General features: G+C 38.7%; 1 protein-coding gene across 3 annotated transcripts in view; it reads left to right on the top strand.

Annotated features, from left to right (window-relative positions):
* Positions 1-3,914: 3,914 nt before the first annotated feature.
* Positions 3,915-24,402, top strand: part of crybg2 (crystallin beta-gamma domain containing 2) — a 38,228-nt gene continuing 17,740 nt past the window's right edge. The window contains exons 1-4 of one of the 3 annotated variants that reach the window (XM_031738119.2): positions 3,915-4,482; positions 10,878-10,983; positions 14,066-14,221; positions 16,712-19,320. In XM_031738119.2, the coding sequence (XP_031593979.2) occupies positions 4,289-4,482; positions 10,878-10,983; positions 14,066-14,221; positions 16,712-19,320 (3,065 nt within the window). In that variant the 5' untranslated portion in view covers positions 3,915-4,288. Of the gene's footprint in view, positions 4,483-10,877; positions 10,984-14,065; positions 14,222-15,131; positions 15,149-16,711; positions 19,321-24,402 lie in introns of those variants that run through there. The other 2 variants (XM_039606008.1, XM_039606009.1) reach the window with 2 other exon arrangements.

Here is a 24,402-nt window from a genome sequence, read left to right as displayed (position 1 = left end):
ACCCAGCTGAACTAAAATGATCCATGTAGCAAACAAAAACTGTTGTCAGTCACACCCTTATATCGCCTTTGGGCTGTTGGAGCCTTGACCTGACTCTTAAAAAATAATTGGAAAAAAGCTCTATGCTGCTGAAAGATGAAAAATAGATATTTGCAAAATTCTGCCTAATTATGTATTTTACCTGGTTAATGCGTGCGGCGGGGCGTGGTTTGCGGCGCCGCTGCAGGGGAGGCGGACGCACCTGAGCGACACCCGCAATCACGCCTCGCTGCCTTTACGTCTGCCTATCTGTGCTGTGTTGGTGGTGTATGTCGGGCTGTGAGCTGAAAAGCTACAGCCGGCTGTATGCGTACAGCAACCGTGTGTGAAAAAAAAGTGCCCAATAAAGAGATGCTCAAAAGCATGTTCATGGAAACATCGTCGGGTCTGCCGTGATTTGTTTACAATGGGACTTCTGCTCCTGAACCTCTGCGCACAGAGTCCGCAAATCGGGGCTGTACGAAGTCAGTTTATGCAGGACTGTAAGCTGTCATCTGTCAGGCGTGAACGGTGTTTGTCTTTAACATAGTTCACGGTGGAGAACAGCTGCTGACATAATGTGGATCCGAAGATCCATAATTGGCCTACCTGGGGTTGAAAGTCTCGATAAATGCACGGCGTTTCGGCGGGTACACCGGCTTCATGAGTGTGACTCTTATTTTGAGCGATGAAAAATAATAGAATATAATTTTATTTTTATATTTTCAATATCACAATAATCTTCCAATTTAGAACTCCGAGTTAAAAAGAACTAACATAAATAAAATACACTTCAGCTAAATACTTCTAATTTATTTGCCCAAACCAGGCGGAGCCGCATGGACTAAAGAGCCGCATGCGGCTCCGGAGCCGCAGGTTGCCGACCCCTGGGTTAGGCAAAGAGTATTTGGCTACATGTGAAAACATTGATTTAACACATCATACAAGATTTGCCACAGGAACAGATCAGCCAGAGGGTGTAACGCTCATCTTGGCTGTAGTTTTATGTCTTGAAATGTCATAAACCTTCAGATGATGCTCCAGAGATAACCTTAAAATTGCTACTCACAGAATTAGTTTCACTGTGGCTCGTGCATACTGTATGTTAGGTGGTCCATTAGTCACAGAATTGTGGTTTGATAACTTTGTCACAAGTTATCTTTGAGTTAGTAATTTGGGAAATTTACCTTGTCAGACTGAAAAAAGCAAGGTGACATCAGAAATTGTTACAGTAAGAGATTGACCAGTTTGAATTTAACACTTTAGGCAGTTAATAGAAGGTGTTAAAAGAGGATGTAAATTAAAACACATGACCTGCCTTTATTAATCATATAACTGTGACTGATTCGATCTTAAATGCTTGAAGCTATCCGTAACATTTCAAATCTGTTTTTCTTCATGTCATTATACTCACAGTATACTCATACTGTGGATATATAGATGTGGCCAATTTGTGTGTAAGAGAAAGGATGTTTGCTTAAATTCAAATATTAATTAAAAAAATGACATCATAAAATGTAAGCAATTTAAAAACCTAAACAAAAAAGTAAAAGTTAAGTTTGCAGCAAATGGTCACATGTTTGTTTAACCTCCTTGAAATGGCATCCACATATGTGGACATCACATTTTGGGTTGTCTAGACCAAAATACAAGGGCCTGATATCCACTCACGAGGACATTATACTGACTCTTCTATCGAAATTTAAAACGAATTTCCTCATATGTGGATCTCATTTTACACAGAAACAAAAACTAGGTTTTAAAAAAATCTGGTAATTCTTTCTTTTTATATTCATCAGGTCCCAATCAACCCAAATAGTAAAGAGAAATTAAAAATGCACGCCGTCTTCGGAGGTTAACATTATACACAGCAGCAGAGCAATAACTAGGTGAGTAATTGATGACAGTTTTTAAAAGTAACCAAGCCTCTTGCCCCTTGGCCTCTTACCTGGAGAGAAAGGCCTGTGTTGGACAAGCACCAGATCGCTTCGTGATGTTTTATCTCACGAACAAATGCTATGACCCCTGAGCATCAAATAACTTTCTGTCTTAATTCAAGAGAAAGATTCCAAGGACGATAATGTTAAAAGGGATGGGTGTGTTTATTTGTGTGCTTTTTCATGCAGGTGGCTATGCCTTAAATGAGCTAAAAACAAACAAAGCCTTTTCCCTGACAGCATTCCCTTTCAGTTTTAGCTCACTGACAGCCGGTGATTGCTGTAAAAAGACAACAAATGTGTGGGGTTTTTTTTAAATGTTTCCATTTTTTTATGTGCTTCCTTTGAATCATGTTTTACCTGGATTAATAAATTCTGCTGAACTTCATCCTGCCTTAATGTTTGACTTTCAGTAGCAGTTATTTTTAGTCAGCAGTAAAGGCAGTAAACATGGGTGTGGGGCAGTGAGTAATAACACACGGTTGTGACGTTGTACCAGTCAGCTAAATGGGTCTAAAGGTTTCACATATAAAGATAAAAAAAAATGCGTGGTTTTCATTCTGTTATGTGAGTTCATAATCACACAGTTTCTCTCATTTGCTGATAATCAGCAAAAACCCAACAATTACATTTCACAGGATTTTACTTACTACTTCATTTTAACCTCTGATTCCAGCACATTACGTTTAACTGCAGCTAACTTTTTCATTGATGGACTGGATAGATGATTTATTTATTTATTTATTTATTTTGGTTGGTTGGGTAGAGTTGGCAATGGGGAAGCAGTGTTAAAGTAAATATAAAGTAAAACTAAATTAATTAAAGCTAGACTGTATAGGAGAGGAATGTCACGGAGTCTCTCGTTGTTAGAATTTGATGCACAAATTGGTACATGTACATTTTTAGTAGTTGTGAGGATTAAACCTTTAAGGTATTTTTATTTATTTATTTTTTCCTGTGCTAAACCTAATTCTTCACCCCGCCCCACAATGTTCAAAACACCCTTTTCTCCTCAAAGTCTCTCACATTGTGCTCCAACAGGCCAACAAAGGGGATTCCCAGTACAATGTGACCAGAATGAGCTCACCCCCCCCCCCAATAAAATCTAGATCATGTGAGTTTTGTGTTTTCCGTGTCTTATCTTTGTCATCTGCTCACTCTCTCTCTCTCTCTCTCTCTGTCATGCACCATGATAGAAAGAGAGTAGGGGCCCTCTCAGTAAAGAAATGCAGCGTAGCGTTAGTGTCTAACCAAACAAATGATGACGATTCTTTATATTATCAGAAGTGGTTTAAGTCAAATTAGGGCTTCTTTTTTCACTCATCTCCACATGAGAGAGTTATATGAGCTATAACCTGTAATGGTACTGGGAACAAGGAAGAAGGAGGAAGAAATCAGTTTATTCTCTGCTTGTTCCTTATTTTATGGACAATCCATCACCTCAGTCAACAGGTTTAACAGGTAACATGCTTGAACTTTCAGCAGCTAGAACGCTCTGATTTGACTGAGCAATCTTGGGACGCCATCTTGTGGCAGAGCAATGTACACGCATGTGAGCGCCTGATGACTGACTTGTAAACTGCACACAGGCCAGGCGATGTCGTCCTAGAACCGTGGAGACTGCATACAAAGAACGCATTGTAACGCATTAGTGTAAAGTAATATGTTTACGCATGGATTTATTATTAGATAGATAGATAGATAGATAGATAGATAGATAGATAGATAGATAGATAGATAGATAGATAGATAGATAGATTATAAAAACAGAAAGCTTTGACCATGTTAACCTTAATTAAGGCTCCCTTCATATCTGACTAAAGCATTAATTAATTCGAGATTATTATTATTATTATTCTTATTATTACATTAGCACCTAAAACAAAATTTTTTTATTTAAAAAATTTAAAAAAAAAATTGGTCTTTATGGTCTTTGCAAATGCAAATTAAGGCCCTTGACATTGTATTTTTAATGAACAGTTGAATTTCTGTGGGTAATCATTGCTGAACTACGTAACACCAAAGACACTAAAGCCAATAAAAACAAATTCCACTCATTTCCCGAAGTTGTCGCCATTGCAAAATATGCTAACAAGACCGGTGTTTGATCATCTGCAGTGAGTGTCACTGTTTGTCTGAGATGGGTGTTCCCCGGGGGGCGTGTCCCGCACCTGAGCTCTGCGTGCTGCACACAAAATGAGGCAGCCAGAGCAACAGCTGTCAGCTGTCAGTAAGTCTTTTCTGCCCCTCGCCTGTTTTCATCGGCTTTGAATGATCAGTGCTGAAGAAGACCCGACTCACTCGGCCCTCTGACGTTACCCAGCAGACTAGAGATGGCGAAGAGGAGTTCAACCAGAAAGTCTCTGAAAAGTTTGTTCTCCAAGAGCGAAGCCAACTTGGACGAATCAGTGGAGAAGGATGTGCAGAAAAACGAAGGGGAGAAGAAGAGGTTCAAGTTGTTCAAATTCAAGACAAAGTCCAAGAACGACTCTGAGAAGTCAGCTAATGAGAGCCAGAAGATGCTCAGGTATGCTTACCCAGTGTCGTGATGTTGACTCAGTGACCTGTTTTCATGCCTGCATTTGCTTGCTGTATGGCTCAAGGAGTAATAAGCAGCTTCTGACGCTTTAAAGAGCAGCAAAGCTTCAGATAAACCTTAGTTTTCAGCAAGTAGCCTGCGCCTGCTGTTTCCATTGGTAGCCTAAATGAAAAGTCCCAATTAAGCAATCCTCACTGCTGTGAGCTTTTGGGCAAACATCTCAACAACTTTTGAAATAGGTAGTACACTTAAATATAATTATAGAGCCACAAGGAACTTTAGAGTTGGATATAAAAGTAAGCGCATACTTAGCTTCACAAGCTAGCACTCTCCCCTTCAGCAGAAACATGCTTTTTGCATATTTGTCCACAGTCTTCTGATATGGCATGCTGGAAACTGATATCGAGCTTGCATGCAAAAAAAAAAAAAATTAAAAAAAATTCAGCAGCAAAACGTTTGCACGTATCCTCGGTTTGTAACCCCCAATAATTCAAATCTGGTGCTTAACTAGGCCATTTCACAAGCCCCACCCCCATATTTCTGCTTTTGAGGCAAAGTTCTGTTAGAAAAATCACCTCGAAGCACAAATTCAGATGGAGTGTTTCATTTTACCATATCTGATATAATGCATAATTCAAACCAGAGGAAAATGCTCAAATGGAAAGGCGTCCAGTGTCAACCTAGGTTTTTCTATATTGTTCGTTTTAGACCTTTAGACCTTTCTGTCAGGGCCTCCCTCACAGGCCCATTTTATGCTGTCTATTCATAAATTATAGCTGTGCATGAGACCCCAACGGTTTGAGGAGTTCTAAGTCATAAAAACAGGATATGCTCATTCTAGTCTCTAGGGTAAACATTGACTTAGTTGATCTGGTTGGTAGATTTCAACCTTACTTTGAGGTCTTAGGTGTTTCATAGTAGGTGGCAGGTAGCAGAATAAAATGTGTGAGTGGTGAATTTGGTCACAAATGTTTGCAAAGCAATGAACAAGACATGCGTTAAAGCTGTAAGGATGTAAGAGCCACCATTGCATATAGACAGAGGTGGGGTGGAGGTTAAGCTACTAATCACAGGCCAGGACAATATAATCATATTGTTCATGTGCTTGTAGACGAGTGCCAGTGACGGTTTGTTTGCACAGAGAGAAAAATAAACAGCGAGCTGACACTGTGACTGCCTTTGCGCATGGAGGTTATGCAAGGGTAAAGTTTTTAAACGATGCATAAAAAATCATAATCAATAAATTATTGCAGAAGTGTAAACATAAAGCAGAATGAAACAAATAGTCAGGTCAGTGTTGGTAGTCTGTTATCCACCGATTATCTATACAAGTCACATCTAGAAATCATTTTATAAACTATTAAGTGCAGAATTACATTGCATTGTTTTGCTGTGAATGAAAGGATTTTTTTTTAATTGTTGACACTGTGGATGGGCAACCAAGATAGACTTGTTTCCATATGTAGACTGAATCTGTTTTTGTTATTAGTTTGAGGATTTAGTTTTAATCCATGTCCCAGATTTTATCTGTCAAGACTTGGGGATTTCACCATCTAAGAGATAAATCTTCAATTTATTGTTTGTTTTGACTCTCATCTCTTTTCATAAAGTTCAAGGTGAGGTCAAAGTCATGCTGGATGTGTTGGTAACCTTACCACCGGTGTATTACGTTGCAGGAGGAAAGTTGAAATTCTTTTTTCAAACAAACCACACACACCAACTCTTTAGGTTGTCGCGCTCTCGTGTGGTTTTATGGATTAGTGGAAGTTCTGTAGACAAACCTGCCGCTCCACATGCCTGTTGCATTATCATGAAACTACAAGTCAATTGGACAGTACACACAAGCTACACTATTGTGTTTGGTGATGCATGCTGGTAACATTTATGTCTCAGCACAAGGGTGTTTAATACATCCAGCTGACTTCACAATAAGTCACTGTACTGTTGAACCTGTTATGTCTGTTACAGAAGAGTAAGCAAGGTAAAACTCGATGTGTGTTGAGTTAAGAATGCTGTATTTTGGCAATGTTTTTTTTTCTTCAAACCACTGCATTAAATTGTATAACGAAGTGCTGAAAAATGGATCAGTGAAGTCAGAGAAGGCTTTGTCCTTAAAACAAAGGATATGCTTTGAGCAGTGCATTGCTGCGCAGTGTTGTTTAAGTCATTCATACGCACATATTTGTTCTATTCAGTCAGTTCTTCTTGGCGATAAAGGGGCATTGATTCCACTTGACAAGGACAGTCTAGATAAGATGTCAAGAATGGGAGGTTTTCGGCAGCTCTTATTGGAAACGTGTTTTCACACTGAGATCAAATTACTGCTAATTGTTGTGCGTGATGAGTTTGGGCATTGTTTATTTATTTTGCTTAACAATTCAGTGTAATTAAACTAGCAGGTAATCAGTTACAGCAGCTGCTAAATGACAAAAACAAAATCAGAATGTCTTTATCGTCATTTTAACAAGTACAACGAAATGCAGTCCCTGCAGTGTCAAGAGGGTTTAAATATAATTACAAAAGAAGTATAAAAAAAGATTTAGATCATTCAGTAATAATAAATAGAATCTTATTGCGCACAAATGCTCTTGCACAGGATGTTGTCAGGTTGAATTGTAGGTGATTACTTGTAATTCAAAGCTCTAAGAGCTACAGGGTAGAAACTGCTATTTAGTCTATTAGTCTTTGTTCTGATGCTCTTGTATCTTTTGTTTGATAGCAGCAGTTCGAACACATTATGAGCAGGGTGTGAGGAGTCTTTTATGGTATTTCCTGTGACAGCGAGAGCTTTGCAGTTTGTCCAGAGAGGGTAAAGAACAGCCAATGATCCCCTGGGCAATTCTTACAATCCCCTGAAGTGTTTTCCGCTGGAGCAGGGGGCTCAAATGTGTCATGTGGGATATCAAATCAAATCAAATCTGGGAGGGATGAAGGACATGATATGATCCAGACCAGTCTCTCAAAGCACTTCAGCACCAGGGTGAGCACTACTGGCCTGTCATACAGGCAGTTTGCGGTTGTTGTTTTTTTGGGGGGTGGGTAATGGGACTACGATGGGTACTGAGTCCTGGAACACTGACAGGTTAAAAATCTTTGTGAAGACCCTGGCCAGCTGTTCTGCACAATTCCTCAGCACACGTCCAGAAAAGCAGTCAGGACCTACTACCTTCCTTGGATTGACAGCCTGGAGCAAGTGTCTCACCTCATGTTCCTCCACTGGCGGTTCTAATGAATAAACAACCATCCGGAGCCAAATTAAAATTGTGATGGGTCGTGTGGTTGGACTTCATCAGAGTTCTCAACACCTCCCATGCAAACAACTGTGAGAGTAAATTTTATCCAAAATATGAGAACTGGTCATCCAAATAACTGTCAACACGACACTTTTTTTTTGCATCTTTATCAATACGCTTTCAACAAAAACAGGAATTTTATTTTATTTATTTATTTATTTATGTTTTTTAAACTGTAGGATGTTTTCCTGCAGATGATAAAGAAACCGTCGTTAACGCTTTCATTGCGTCTGTATTCTAAAAGAAAGCGCGTGATTGTGGTGATGAGTGCCAGCATCAAATGGTGATCGCTGTGTATTCTGAATAACACAACAGTTAAACATGAAGGTGTTATCCTTTAAAAGAGGTCTGTTAAAGTGGTGTTGCCAACAGTTGGCAATAAGACTCTCTTGAAATACTTGCAACATTGGGTTACTTATGGAAAATTAAAAAGTTAGAATACTATTAAATAGAAACAACAGTTCTAAAGGCTATTGGACGGCATGATATATTCTTCTTTTTACTGACTGTAACTGTGAAATGGTGACACTATCTGTATCCTGTACTAACTGGTTTTTTGACTGGCTTAGATGCTAGCTATGTTTGTTTCAGTGTGGATTAATGAATAATCAAGTATTCATTTACAGTGTTTACTCACTACTCAGGTGGTTTAATGAGAGCAGGTATTACTTTCTGATTTGACACTGTGTGCACACAGAACATTAGAATAAAGTTTCACATAGACAAGACCATGAACATTTTTTTAAAAACATGAACTTCCAGATGTAGTTTTTACACAGTAAAAGAATCAAACTTATAAAGGCTCAGCAACCCAGGCACCAAAATAATGCATTGGCATTGTACATAATAATGAGGTCATCCAGGCGAAAGACCGACGAGCTCTTACCGTATTTATTCGTCCTCCATTCTGCATGTCGACAGTTCACAACAATCATTGCAGGCAGTAGGACTTAGTCATTTGGTCAGACTTTGGTGAAGTTTGAACACAGTGATAACCTGATGGCTCTTCACCCAAACTGTGGTGAAGATGAAGGGCTTATTTGTCATTTACATGTAATAACCTGTCAATCGTGATGGATTATGAACTGGATGAGCTCCTGGTGTTACGAGTGTACAAAATATATTTCTCAACATTTGTGTCTGTGGGTGTGTGAGAAAGTCTGCAGTTATGTTTTAACTGCTCTTCATGCTGCTTTTAAGGGAATAGGATTATTTCCTCCTGCTTGGGGACCAAGATGGAATCATTTCAAGGATTAAAGATTATATTCACAATTTAATGAGAGTAAAATTGTGAAATATTCAACATTTAGGAATACAGGAATTACAATTTGGCCAAAAAATGGATTGCGTTTTTGTTCTACAGGCTTGAAATATGTGGTGTAATGAAAAAGTGTAGTTTTCATAACCAGCTAGTATAGACCAAGCCCTCATTCTCTTCACTCAAAGGTTACACAAGTGGTGAAAGACTAACAAGTATCTAGTACTAGTAATATAAAAGTTACTTTTGTTTCTGAAATGTTAAAATTATTTATATTTTGGATTTTAAAGCACATCATGGGTCATCTAATGGTACTGTAGAGTAGTGGGTATTTGTGACTACAGAGTTAAAAATTATACCCGTGTGTGTGTGTGTATGGGGTTAGTTTAGAAGACTGGGTAGGCAGGTGAATGACTATGATTTAAAGACTCTATGCTGGACTAAGCTGATCACCACCCATCTAAGAATTTACCATACAGATGTGTTAAAAGTGTGAAACTCTTCCTTTAAAGTAGTAACTATTTTTGTGCGTTTGCTTCAGGACTTCAGTAGGCCTGATTTTTATCTCTTTATCTCTTACCACTCTCACATTGCAAAGCACAGACAAAGTACAGGAAGCACTTTGAACTTAATCATAGGAAGACCTTTATGAGATTCTTTTCCCTTTTTTTCACAAGTCTAAGCTGTTGCGTTTTGACACAGTGAAAGGCTTTGCACATTTTTGGGTGTCTTGTGTGTTGATGTGTAAACAGCATTCACCCGGGGGCGAAGCTATGACTCGTTTTCTTGTTCTAGGACATCTGTTCTACCAGAAACTACTCCTGTGTCTCAGATACTGCAGTGGTTACTTACTTGACTGATTCTTGGGTTGCCAAGCATAGGGGGGAAAAAACAAAACCAAAAAACCCCCCCTTTGTGTGACTAAGGCAGCCTGTGCATATCAGCTTTTATCAGTAAAGCTACAAAAAAGACTGAGCAGTCTTCACCTAATTCTACAGTACACATAAAGGCCAAATGCATATTCATGCGTACTTGTGGCAAATGAGTGTGTATGGATTAGAAGAGTTTCAAGACAGCGATCTATAAATTGTGACAGCTCCACATGTTTGCTTGTCATTTGGCTTCTTGTCTGAGCATCCGGTCGTGTAAAGCGGAAAAATCCTGTGCATAAAGAGACCTTTGTTGTACTTGTTTAGTGAAGTGACAGCTCGTGATTATTGATGGAGCTTCTCTGTTGACTTTGAAGCCTTTGTAGGGGTACATGAATTAGAGGCCGTGCTGATGACCGAACAAAGGCAGCACCTGTCGCTCCACTTTAAAATTGGTTAATAATTCAATTAAATTAAAAAAAAAAAAAAAAAAAAAAAAAAAAAAATTTTTTGTTTTCTTTAGTGTTTTTTAGGTGTCAGCGTACGTTTTTAGGTACGTCATCTGTCCTAATGGCCTAATTTACCTTTGTTCGCAACATTGATCTCAGTTCTAAGAAGCACCAGCTCACTTTCTGTGTAGCCGGTTCTGTTCAGCATTCCATTAGCAGTGATTCACTGTTTCATTTTGTTAGGCAACCAAAATTGCACCCTCTGTAATGCACACACTGGATGGCAAACAATAAATCTGTCAATACATGCATACATACATACACACAATAGTACATGAGTTACGTAAACCTCCTCATAGCTTTGAGCATAGTTACTTTAAAAAATTGTTACTGTAAGTAGTACAAATTCTGTAATTGGGGTCAGTCAATCATGGATATTCTTTCAACATATTTCCCATCCATTCACTTTTTAATTCTTTTTTTTTTTTTTTTTTTTAAACTTTGTACTCCTCAGAGCTGTTGCGAACAGTAAGACCGCAGACGATGGAGAGCCCAGTGCTGACAACAATGGGCCACACAGCAAGCCGCCTCCTGTTTATGCCACCGCACCAAGGGTTAAGGTCAGTGAAGATGTTGTAACTAGTGAGCTCTTTTTCACATGCAGTTATTGGAAATTTTATATATTCTATTTATTTTTTAGTAACTACACTGAAAAATTGTGTATTATGTTACATAAAGATAACATTTTAGTGAGCAATTTAAAAAAAAAAAAAAAAAAAAAACAAGTAGTAAGCTATACCAGCTGTAGGAGGAGAAAGAAAACAAATACTTTGGGTTCATTAATATGTGGTGCTGATACAAACATCCCTGTGTGAAAGGTTTGAGTTAAGTCTTACATATTTAACTTCAAATCTCCAGTTTCATAATTAAAAATAAGTAATGAATATATTTATTTTAAAATACAGTAATGCTCTTCTTTTGTTTTGTTTTATTGCTTCAGATTTTGAACCCAAATGTAAGCAGGAGATTCTTTTTGATATTTCTCCCCTAACCTGCAGTGTCATGGCTCTGAATAAAGTAGGATAATGTTAGACAGCCACTATAGACTACAACTGTTTTGTCAAACTTGGCAACTGAAAGCTCATGGCTGACTGCCCAACATGCAACGAGTTTAAAGTCACCACTCTGCCCTGCCCTCAAATGTTCATCATTATGAAAAGTGCTACCAGTTTCCTCATAAGATGTTATCTGCACCTCATTTGTTTCCGGCAATTCTCTATCTCCACCTCCTTTTTTTTTAAATTTTAATTTATTGCTGTAAATGAGAAACTTTCACTATTATTTTTTTTCCACCTAGGAAACTGAACTAGGCTCTACAAGGCTGTAAATTACCCAGAACTAAAGACTGAGGGTAAAAGCAGGATGTTCACATGAAATGTGATAGAGCCGACTCGAACTACAGTTTCACTTTTATGTCTCACACGCAAGTAATCCTAGATGATACGTTTCCTTTTTTGACACAAGTTTGTGAATAAAATCCAGTTGTTGGTGTGTCTTTAAATCTTCCCCTCTCGGATTGCAGGACAAATCGAAAGTTTTTCTCTGAGGAGTCAGAAATCGGAAACCTGTCTCAACAAGAGTTTTCTTGGGGCCAGATTTTTTTTTTTTTTTCTTTCTTTTCTTAAACCTATATAATGCTACCTCACGAGCCCCTCTTCAATGCTGGTTCTATGCCAGCTGTGTTTTACTGCATAGCTTGGGGTCTCCTTTTACAGAATGATGCTTCTCATAATGATTCAAATGTGCACTGTACATGTCAGTACAGTCTTGTTGATGGATTATTAAAATCTCAACTGAGTTATCCCTATAAAAGCAAGCCCTGTTTATGATCTAATCCCTGTATATGACTACTCACAATAGGGCATCAACTCTCCAGAGGCCCTCATGTTAATATAATAGAGACGGAAAGGCAGTGAAATTTATCACCAGAAGATGGTGCTAGAAGTTTGCTAAGCAGCGTTATGGTGAAGATTAAGGCCTGGCAGCAGAGTAGGTTAGCATTGCTGATGGATGGGAACTTTTTTTTTTTTTTTTTTTTTTTTCAGGGAGGGATAATGTATTAAATGTCTGTAAAAATAATGGCTGCAGAACATAATGCGCTTCATTATCAAATAAATCTAAAAAAAGACTCATGTACTCATGAACAGTAGATTCTAATAAGGTTTTGTTAGTGAAATGATGGTGTTCTTTAAAAAAACAAAAAAACAATTCAGTTTGCGGGAATGCTGCCAAACTAGCAAATAACTTATTGGATGAATTTCCTTTTTAAAAAAATTAAAAAAATCAAGGCACAGATTTAAAAAAATCAGTCTCATTGTTCTTTTTCACTTTTCCCCACCAGGCGCTACACTGTTTGCCAGAAATGTCCAAAGGTTAAGATGAGCTTATTCCAAATATGTAGAATGCATAAACAGTATTGTGAGCATGTTGGGACCTTTGACATGTAGTTAAGGAAGCTGCACTCTGTTGCTTATTCGTTATATACAGTGTCTCCCTTGGTTTTTTTCGTTATTATAGAGGACTTAAAGCTTATTTTTTTACAATTATTTGTATTTATGGAGATATTTAGCTGAAAAAGAAACATTTCCTTTTCAATTTAATTATAAGTCAAGCTGAGATTTTTGGATTCGCACTGATTTGAAATGACAGAAAGATTTGTCCTAGCTATAAATATTTCAGCCTTTTAAATCTTAATTTTCCTAGAGATAATATTTTTGTTTTCTGTGCTTGTCCACATTTTTACGTAAAATATTATGCTGATAACAGAGCTTACTTAAGATATTAGACTTCACATCTAGGAGAAACCACAGACTCGACTGAAACCTTTTTTTTTTTTAAATCTCTATTTAGATGCTTTATTAGCTTCTCATACTTTCCAAACTCTCCCTCAAAGAAAGAAGAATGCTTGCAGGCACACCCAGTTTGATATCTCACTGTTGTCTGATAGAAAGTAATGTCTTCTACTTTCTTTTCTCACTGGTGCTTGACAAAACATAACCACTAGAAGAGCATCACCACTTCTGACTCAGTGTTTCCCTAGACAAGCCCACAAAAATAGTATTAAAATATTTTGATGCTCTACTTTTAAAAGTTTGACTTTTAACATAATGAATGGATTTATTTTTGCTTTGTTTGGCAGCGTATTTTTTAAATTATAGTTCTGTGAAATTGTAGGATCAGATTTTTATTCTTGCCCTCAGTTTGGTTAATCATAATATTCTAATCAGCGGTGCTGTTGCTGGTGATTTTAGCTAACCATGTTCTACTAGTTTTCCATTCCTCTCAGGGTGGAGCAGCTTTTAGGAATGAAGTTAGGGTGTCAACTTACTTTCTTGTTTACAGTCATAACTGAGTAATATCCTCATTCTTACCATTGAAATACACAGTGTGGGGATGGTTTCTCATTAACATGTAGCAAGTGGTTTATAATATGTTTGGTATGCGTTTTCTTTGGTGAAAGGTAGTGTTTGTGAGCAAGGTATGTTGCTTTTAATGGCAAAAAGCCATACAAGTCTCATGTATAGAGACTTGTAGTTACACCTCATGTGTATTTTGTTAACAAATTTGAAATTCTCTTTCCTTTTGCATTAAAGATTTAGTGTGTTTTACACTCCATCCTTCTTGTACTTTTGTCTCTCTAAGGCCAAAGAGTTAAGCTACTCAGAGACGGACCTTCGTAAGCCTAAGAGGTTTGCAACCATTTCATTTGGTCTTAGAAAGAAGAAGAAGAAAGATGAAGAGAATATCTCAAAGAGTACTTTTGGTCTTCCTACCCAAGGCATTGAGGAGCGGGAAGAGGTAACAGTGAATCAATATTGTAGGTTTTTGAAAAATGGAGTTTGTTTAAAGTCACTTAGAGCAATTTTGAAGGAACATATCTGTCCTGATTATACTTTTTGTATTGCTAAATGTGCTAAATGTATTGGGTTTGATAGCAAATTGTAAAATAATCAAATAATTATAATCGTATTCAGGGCTCGCAAAATCGCTAGCCCGACGTCCCGGGGCTAGCGATTTTTCCAGTCGGGCTACCAAAATCTATCTCAGCCCTGCCCGTCGGGCTATCATAGGAAGGAAAATATATGTCCATGCTTTTGCATTCTTTCGAAAATTTAGCTGAGTAATTATGTCATTGGCATCGATGAGCCACTGTCAATATGTGACATATTGAAATCGCGTTTGAATTTGTGCTTGTTTTTTGCTTTCACTTTATGATCGCGCGAACGGTGTGTAGAGAGCGGCAGCACTGATTGGTGAGTGACGATTAATTGCGCACCAATTCCTCTGACATCGTCTTATCACTCATTAGCTTACTATTCAAACGTGACAAGTGAAATCTCCCACAGCAAGCTTAAACATGTGAGAGGTTGATTGCGCAGAGAATCGCTGACCGTTATGTAAAATACGTGTGTAAAAGCAGCAGGATTTACGCCGGTATTTTAGTTCTGCTGAGCCAAATAAGGCTACGCCCACACGTATATCGGGTATTTTTTGAAAACGGAGATTTTCCGTTTTCGTTTTAAAAATAATCCCGTCCCACACGTAAAGGCAGAAATTAAGAAAACGCTGCTAGGAACATGCCAAAGCAGCAGGTGGTGCTATATTCTAACCGTGTAGAAATGTTGGCCAATCAGAAGTCTAGAAGCCTCGGTGGGAAATAGTAAACAAAGCTGGGGCATAGAAGCAGAACCGAGTCGTATGTGTGGAGGGACAGTAACTGTGTGTGTATGTAAGCATTTAAACACTGCAGAGAGTAAAATTAACAGTAACAGTATTGTAGAAATTCATTTCACCGAAAAAATAACGTGGCGCACACTGTGACGTCAAAAAAGGCGCACATCTTTGACGCTGCGTTTTCTCGTCCACACGTAAATGCAAAAACGGAGTTTTAGAAAATCTCCACCCTGGCCGGAGTTTTTAGAAATCTCCGTTTTCAGTGACCGAAAACGCCGTTTACGTGTGGACGAAAGGTGCAAACGCATAGAAAAATCTGCGTTTTCAAAAATACCCGGATACGTGTGGACGTAGCCTAAGACAGGTCAGGGTGAAGAAGGCACAGCCAAATAAAAGCCGACCACAAAACGGAAAAGTTATGACAAATCAGACTATGAGGCAAAAAGAAAGCTCAGCTTTTTTGGTTTCATGGACAAAAGAATTTATGTGGCTGGAATATGACGAGCTAAATAACATCATGTTCTGCCGGGTGTGTCGTGAGTTTCATTTCATTTGAGTCCACAAGCGCCTTTGTAACTGGGACCAGTAATTTTAAGAAAGACCCCATCAGAACCCATGAGAAATGCAAGAAATGCATTATTGCCCAGTCTGCAATATCTTTCCCAGAACAAACAGCAATTGCAAAAACATACTAAAATAAACCAAGCACAAGCAGAAGTCCTGAAAAATCTTTCAAAAGCGTACTATGTTGCAAAGAGTGAACCACCATTGGCCAAATTTAGCAGTCTTTGCAAACTTCAAAAAGCAAATGGCCTCGATCTTGGTTCCCCTTACCTCTTACCCGTGACTTCAGTGGAAATTTCAGATTCAGGATCTGACACAGACTGATTCATGTTCTACACAGTTCTTACAAGTTCATAGAAATTTCTGTTCAATTAGAACCAAGTATTCGAGTTGATGACTGTGATTTTTATACAGTTGTTGTGATTTGTATTTTAACAACTTTCGGATTAATTTTTGTTTCCTTTACAATATTATACTTTAATGTATAATATTGTAAAGGAAACAAAACATTAAAAAATTGCTCTCTTTTTTATTCGGGCTACTTAAATTTATTTTGGGCTACCAAAAACTGAAGAGTGCCTGCCCGAAGGGCTACCAGGGATTTTGAAATTTTGCGAGCCTTGGTATTCACGGACATGAATTGTTGAATATGCTGTAAAAGAAGTAGCAGCTGTTGTATTTAAAGCCAAACTATAATGTTTTTCTAAACCAAACCCAGTAATTTTTAATTCCTAACTCCAACCTAATAATTTGTTTAGAAATCCTAAAGTTTTAAAACATAAAAAAGAATCTATTCATCCATTTTCTTAACGTTTATCCAGCTCAGGTGGGGTACACTCTGAACAGGTCGCTAAAATGTGAAAATCTATGTCTGTAACTCAATCTTGGGTTGTTGGTGTGAGTAGTGAAATGATTCGCTGTACAACCTACCCCTCCAGCTCAAAATGTGAAACTTTAATAATGATTTTTGTTTACATGGACACATCATCATGTAAAAACACAGATCTTTTATGTAGTCCATCAGTTAAAGTACAACTTATCTTCTTCTAGATACCTGTGGAACGGGACCCAGGGAACAGAAAGAAGTTCAGTATGTCTCAACCAGAGCTTGACAGCAACAGTAAATTTGACATCCCTTCACCTCCCCCTGTAGCTGCAAATGAAACTGACTCGTACTTCAGTCTTTCTGCACAATCCCAGTCAGTCCCAGTTATCACTGTGAACACCCAACAAGAGTCAAAGGGCCCTCTTACGAATGCCTCTGATCTTTCGGATGTGCAGAGGCAAACCCTGAGAGCTCCAATTGCTTCCATTCCTGAGCTGCAACTTGATGATACTGGCTCACTGGAGGACAAAGAGAACATTCCAGTTCACGACAGCTCAAGCAGAAATGATGCCAAATCAGCTCTTCTGACAGCTACTTCAGAAACAACTTCTGTTGTTCAAACCCAGGCTGAACATACCCTTCTAGCCAGCCAGCCACCAACTGTGCTTGACAGTTCGGCTTACGAAGCAGCAACTGTCGACTCGGGCAATAATTCTTATGATTATATCCCCCAAGAAAATGAATCCACCAGTGGGACTCTACCATATCATCAGTCTGATGCCCCTGACACAGTTGACAGTACAATTTCAAATAGTGAGTCCTCCCTGACAAGTGTTGACAACAGTAACTACACCAATGTTACAGGGCCAAGTCCTGATCCTCAAAATGACAAGTTAGCTAGCAGTGCAGACTCTGCTGCCAACCATCATGAAATCTTCATTTCTCACACTGAGAGGTCTTTTCCTGAAACTGCCAAGAGTGTCAGCACAGCCTCAGCTGTTAGCAGCGAAAGCAGCACTGCTCCCGTCAATCAAGATAAAGTTTATGGAGCTCTGTACGAGTCACTTTTCCCCCAGAATTTTACCTCTGAGGTAATCTCCTCGCTCCTAAGCCCATCACCTCATATCTGCACTGATACAACACTACTTGACACCAAAACAGAATTTGTCATTGTCAAAACCCACAATGAAAGTCATGCAGAAACAAATACTCAGCACTCCCAAACATTGACGTCTCGTGATCTTGACTTGGCTGCTGGCGGAACGATTGATGCTCCTGATGGTTCGGCCTCCATCGGTGAAATAAAGGGAAGCTCTTTTAGTGAGAGCTCCAGGCGTTCTTTTTCTGCTTCTCAGATTCAAACGGTCCCAGAAAACCAAAACAGATATGTGCCTACCTCTCTCAGTGCAACTTCCAAGTATTCTGACAGTGCTGGCATTCCTTACTCAGAGCTGACCTGCTCCCCTTCAGAGTTGAAATCGGACAATAAAAGCCTTGTTACCGACAGTGTCTGGTCAGGCCCTTTGTGTCAGAACTCTGCCCCTCCCATATCCGTCTATGAAACATCCCGTGGGATAGATGCTCAGGTTACTGACTCCAAACGGAGAGTGATCCTAGTCAAAGAGGTAGTCCCAGACGAAGCAAACGTTTATCCAGGCTGTAGCTCTTCGGTGATTGATAAAATGAATCTGGTGAAGGATCTTAAGGGAGAAATTGAAATGACAGATGGGTTTTCTGGACCGACGGTGCGAATTGACAGGCTCTTAAGTCCAGCATATTTAAGTGTTGGATCAGATGATGACAGTACAAAGGAGATTTACTACAGTGCTGAGGAGGACAATGCAGAGGAGAGTGGGGACGAAGAGATGTTCACAATCGATGAAAGAGAAGAATCCATTGTGGGGCTACGTGAGGAAATCGTACAACACTCGGATAAAGAGATCAGCCAGAGAGATGAAGGAGATTTTAGGGTCGTGATTGTGAAAATGGAACAGAAAGAAGGCAAAATAGACGATGAAAGAAAGGGAGAGGATTATAATGGCCAAAGTGAAGTACAGCAACAACTTGAAGAACAGAAATCGGGCAGTCAAGTGCATGAAATGGGAACATCTGAGAGTTCGGTGAAAGAACAGTCAACCACAGTATGGCCACAAATGAAAGGAGAAGAGGAGGAGGAGGGTAGAAAGGATTTACTAGCCACACCGGTTCAGCAGGTGAGCACAATGATGGTATGTGGTTTTGCTCCACCTTCCAGTGAGCAGCATGGGCAGGTGGAAGAGTCTGGGGGAAACTGGACTGCAGACTTGGAAACAGAAGACCACTCTAATGGAGAGAACCTGTTTCCAACAGAGGTGGAAGAAACTCTGCCTGACAAAGATTTCACCGATTCTGGATGCATACATGCTGCTTCCAGTTACACAAAAGAAGAGGATGTGATTGTGCATATAATAACAGAGACAGAAGAGCAAGTTCCACTGATTGTGAATGCAGACAAGACCGCTGAAGGCAACAAAGACACAGAAATTAGCCTGGTCATCACAAACAGCACATTAACAGATACTGCTGGTGCAGCAGAGGCTGTCATGGGCAATCTGACACACAGTGCTCACCTGCAATCAGATGCCACAGAGATTGAACACAATAGGGTTCCACGGAGCACTGAGTGGGTGGATACAATTACTCAGAGCCCTGACAGAAACATTACCGTACAAGTCTTAGAACAGGTGGCAGTTGAGCTGTCAGCATCGAACGCAGACACACACCATCTTGATAGTGACACTGCAGAGGGTCTCGGTGAGCATCTAAAGGAAGCCCAGCCTGACCTGAATGAAGGGTAAGTGGCAAAGCTCTGTAATGTAGAAAAAGCTCCTTTGACTCCAAGAGTGTTGTTGTTTTGTTTTTGTTTTGTTTTTTTAACTTTTAAACTTAAAATAAATGAGCAAAACTCTCTGAACTCTGACTTGAAACTATTTTTGCCATTAACACATTTCATGTTTAGATTATTAAGGGAAAGTTGGTGAGAGATTAAGTGAGAGTTGTTTTACATATCTGAGTGTCAAATTTTCATTCTTGCTGCCTCTGTAGCTAATGTGCTGGAATGTACAGCGTGTAGCTTCAGGCATGCACCAGACTGTTATTTAAAACCGACTTTAGTGACTCTAAATTTACAGCTTCAGATTTATCACATTACATAACCACAATAGTTATCCGATAAGGCTTCTTAAATGTGTAAAGATTAAACACGTCCTGTGATGAACAGGAAAGCAGTGGATGAGTTGCCTTGTTTACCAACACAGGTGTCTACATACCTGTGAATCGTGAACACACCCTTTAGAATGTTCCACATTAAGTTATTTAGCCTCAGCCCTATGAAATGATATAGGCCGTCAGTGATAGATTGTTACAGGATAACTTTCATACAAAGGAGTCTTCCCAAAAGTTTCTGTGCTGCCCAATCCCCAGCCAGGACACACTGGTGATATGGAGGTGTCATTTTGTCATAACTTGATATAAACTGGTCTGACACAGATTAAAGATTTTGACAAGATGATTTTTACTAAATTCTATTTAACAGCTTAATGAAAAATTGCAAGATTTAGTCAGCAAGCTCAAGTTCAAGGTAATCTACCTTGAACCAAATCAATAAAAATGTTTCATTGCCATCAACCACATTCAGGGAGCTGCCAGTAGAGATGAGTGCATGGTATACTTTATATATAGTGTTTCATATTGAATGTATGTTGTGTTTTTTTTCCTTCAAATTTAGGTGACAGCAGGTTGACAGTTCTGTCCCCCAAAAACCCAAAAACTCCACCACCACCCCATCCAATAAACACTAAAGGCTCAGGTTTGGAGAAGTAGTTGAAGTTTTTCAATTATAAGCAGAAAATGGGTACAAATATACATCAGTTCTCCCAAGTCAAAGCTAATTTCATCATGCTGCTTGTTTAATCCATCCGGCAGTTTTATATATAATTCAGGAACACAGCAAATCCTTGGATTTGTAAAGCGTGGACCAACAGGTCTGTCACAGAAAGTATAGAGATAGCAGCAAACTGGCAAATCAAACATCATGTTATCATGTTATCGTTGAAATGTACACACAAAATAGTGATACTGCAAGATTTAATCTGGTGACCTGACTTCAAGCTATATGCAGCTGCTGTTTGTTTGAAAAAAAATGGGGGGGAAAGGAACAAATTTTACATCCTCCTAAACAGTGTTTGACAGTTAAGAGAGAGATGGTTGAAATATCCACATGGCATGCTTTGTGTTTGCATGCACCCTATTCAGCACTGCACTCTTGCAGCTCTGCATGCTTTCCAGTAATGGCTTTAAGTGCATGTGAAGAATGTCTAGGTCAGTTGCATGGTCTGATATGTGTGTGGCTTTTTGTTTAGTTTTTTTAAGCATCTCCTCCCGAAGTATCAAGAGCAGAGCCATGCACTTGTACTTCCATGTAATATTATTAATATAATATTTAACCAAACTTAAATTTAAGCCCTGACATGTAGAGCACTTACCCTCATATTATCACATTTATGTAACACAACTGTTTTGGCATCATGACAATATATTTATTTTTTTTGTTGTTGTTGTTGCTTTGTCTGGAGCTGTCATTTGATCAGACGTCTTCATTTACTGGAACAAATAAAACTTTCAGTAGTGTTAATAGGAAAAATGGAAAGAATTTTGAACTTGTGACCACACCTTGACCCTGTAACACACTGCAAGCTAAACAATGTGTTGTAGATGTTGGTTTACGACGATAAAAGAGATGAGCAGCACAATTTTAAGTGTATAAAACATTAAGAAAATAGTATTACTTACAGATGTATCACAAGACTTTCTAAATTTTAAAAAATCGCTTTCCAACTTCTACATTATCAACACCTTTAAACTATCAGCAGGAATCGTGCGAGTCTTCAGATCACTTATGATTAGTGAAGCAGATGAGAGGCAGTTAACTTTTGTTGCTCATTTTTGGTGCCATCTTGTGGTTTTAAAAATGTCTTACCTTTGAGCAGTAGATAATGGGTGAAAGATATACTCTCATAAAACCAGATAGGGGTTTTGGCTCATAGTGTAGTGGCTAATGAGCAGAAGATCACCAGTTTTATCCTGGGAGGAAACACCAATCGATTTTGGGGCATCTGGTTTTAAAAAAAAAAAAAAAATTAAACATTTAAAGATTGCAGCAGAAAGTAGCTATTACAGAACTACTACTTCAGAAAGGGTAATAACTTGCATCTACAGTGACTTGTGAGATGATGTTCAATTCAATTCCAAATCAGTTTAATTCAGTTTTATTTATACAGTGTGAAATCACAACAACAGTCGCCTCAAGGCACTTTATATTGTAAGGTAGAGCCTACAACAATGCATACAGAGAAAAACTCAACAATCATATGACCCCCTATGAGCAAGCACTTTGGCAACAGTGGGAAGGAAAAACTCCCTTTTAACAGGAAGAAACCTCCGGCAGAACCAGGCTCAGGGAGGCGTGGCCATCTGCTGCGACCACTTGGGGTGAGAGAAGGAAAACAGGATAGAAGACATGCTGTGGAAGAGAGCCAGAGATTAATAACCAGTATGATTAAGTGCAGAGGTCTATGAACACTCAGTGAGTGGAATCCCCCAGCAACATACGCCTGTTGCAGCATAACTAAGTGAGGATTTAGGGTCACCTGATCCAGCCCTAACTATATGCTTTACCAAAAAGGAAAGTTGTTTCACGACACTTTATTTTTGATGTACATTTAAAAACCACAAGATGGCACCGAAGAGATGTTTTAGCTGTTAGTGGCAGTAGACGAATGAAAAATTGCTGTTACTCAAACATTAAAAACAGGCTGTAGTTAAGGCTCCTAGGAAGGTTGGTAACTTACATTTACTGTGTTAATTTTGAAATAATTATTTTAAAAAGAAGCCCTAATATTTGTGAAAACACAAATTATAGAATAAGCTCTCCAAGCAGTGGTGTCTTATTTAGATTTTGAAGCAGTTGTCGACTTTGGTAAAGATCAGAATGCATCTTGCAAAACTCAGTAAATGCTGGTTGAGCGTGAGGAGCATTTATTAGCTGGGTAATTTGAAAGTTTCACAGACTGAAAAAGAACAAATGAGGATTAGTTAGAAGTACAGTACTGCTCACTTTTTGCATAGCAAGCCGACAAACACGTTGTGGCCTCTGGCACTTAAAACAACAACAGGTTTCTGATGAAGAGGTGTGCTGATGCTCAGTGAAAGATGAACAAGGCATTTAGCCAGCCCCACCTGTCGTGCATTCTTTCTGTGTATTGAAGTCAGGGGTGAGACGCACATTCCCATTTGGGATGCCTCTTAGGTGGTCGCTTGGATGCGTCCTATTTATGAAATGCAGGTTATCTATTGAACTTTTTTTTTTTTTTTTTTTTTTTTTTTTTTTTTTTCTGTAAAAATACAGTTTTGACATCTGCTGTATTATTTTCCTACCTCTGTGCAAAACTGAGGGCCCATGGGAGTGTTTCTGGTGAGGGTATATCCAAAGCCAGTCGGGCCACTTAGGTCTTTAAACTAAACCATGACACTGGGCTTTCCCTTTTGTTTTCCTTCCACGTGTGACCGTCTGACTGCTTAGTTGAGACATTCATAGAATGTCAAACTTGTGAAGAATTCCCTTTGTTGTAAATGACCGGAACATATTCAGAAAACCACACCTTGACCTGACAGAAGTGATCTTTCCTCAGTTTAAACAATGAATGTGTTAGATAAAGAGTCTTCAGAGATTTCATCTCAGGTGTGTGTTTGCCTTCCTATAGCAATTTATAACTAGTTCAAAACCACTGCAGTCATGCTGATTTACCAATCGGAAAACCGTTTTTAAATCTGCACAAGTGGAGTTGATATTTATTGACTTAAGATAATTTAGACAGTATAGATTAAGAACAAATGCTAACACGTGCGTAACTTTATCTTAAGTATCTTGCTTATCAATTTTATCTTGAGCAGCATTTTATTAAATGTGTTTGGTTAAGATAAATACATTTCATACACAGCATACTCTACAGTATTACTGTATAGCCAGTGACTAAACATGGCATTTTTCCTTTAATTTTAAATCTCTGACTGTCTGAATGTGATGTTCTATGACAATATTTGATAATTGCATAACCCAACTGTAATGATCACTTATGATTAGTGGATGTCTAAACCATTCTTGTTGTCTTTCTTTAACTTAAAGTTTCAGTGTTTGCAGATGTTGACATGCTAATGGGATACAAATGCAGTTTTTACAGCTTCTCATGTAAGCTGGCTGTAGGTTGGGTGTGTTTTTTATTATGCTAGCTCGAGTTCATCTGTTTGCACAAGACTTAAACTGGCAATCATTCAAGGGCGGCATTTATAGACTTACTGCAGATGAGTGCTTTCTGTTGGAGTAAAGTTTAAAAAAAAAAAAAAAAAAAAAAAAAAACCCAAAGCAATTGCTTTTTGAATGTTGATCTATTAATTATTATCGAAAGAATGGAAATTCCTGTCAAGAAAGCCTAAGGTTTCCCAAGAAATTATACAGAGGGTGGTGATGTTCTTTGATATTTGGTGTATGACCAAACGCGGCTGATTGTTGCAGGCCAGCATGAGGAAGTTCAGGATTACTGCCAGAATTTCCAATTGCCTTACTGGACACCTTTATAATTATCATCCTCTACATACTTGTTTCTTAAGAAACCTTTATGTCCTCTTCACTGGAATTTGTGTTTATGCAAAACAATAGTTAAAAAGCATTCTTTTTTTTTTCCTCCCATAAATCTTCCCACTTAAAGGATTGAGGTCTGAGACTGACAAATTGTGCACCCAAAAGGTCCACAGCTTATGTATAGCTCTCTAAAGGCCCCATTACAAAATTTGATTTGGGTTGAGGTTGGGACTTTAACTG

Source organism: Oreochromis aureus, linkage group 22 (assembly GCF_013358895.1).
Source record: "Oreochromis aureus strain Israel breed Guangdong linkage group 22, ZZ_aureus, whole genome shotgun sequence".
Taxonomy (NCBI): domain Eukaryota; kingdom Metazoa; phylum Chordata; class Actinopteri; order Cichliformes; family Cichlidae; genus Oreochromis; species Oreochromis aureus.
This window is presented reverse-complemented; position numbering and strand designations above follow the sequence as displayed.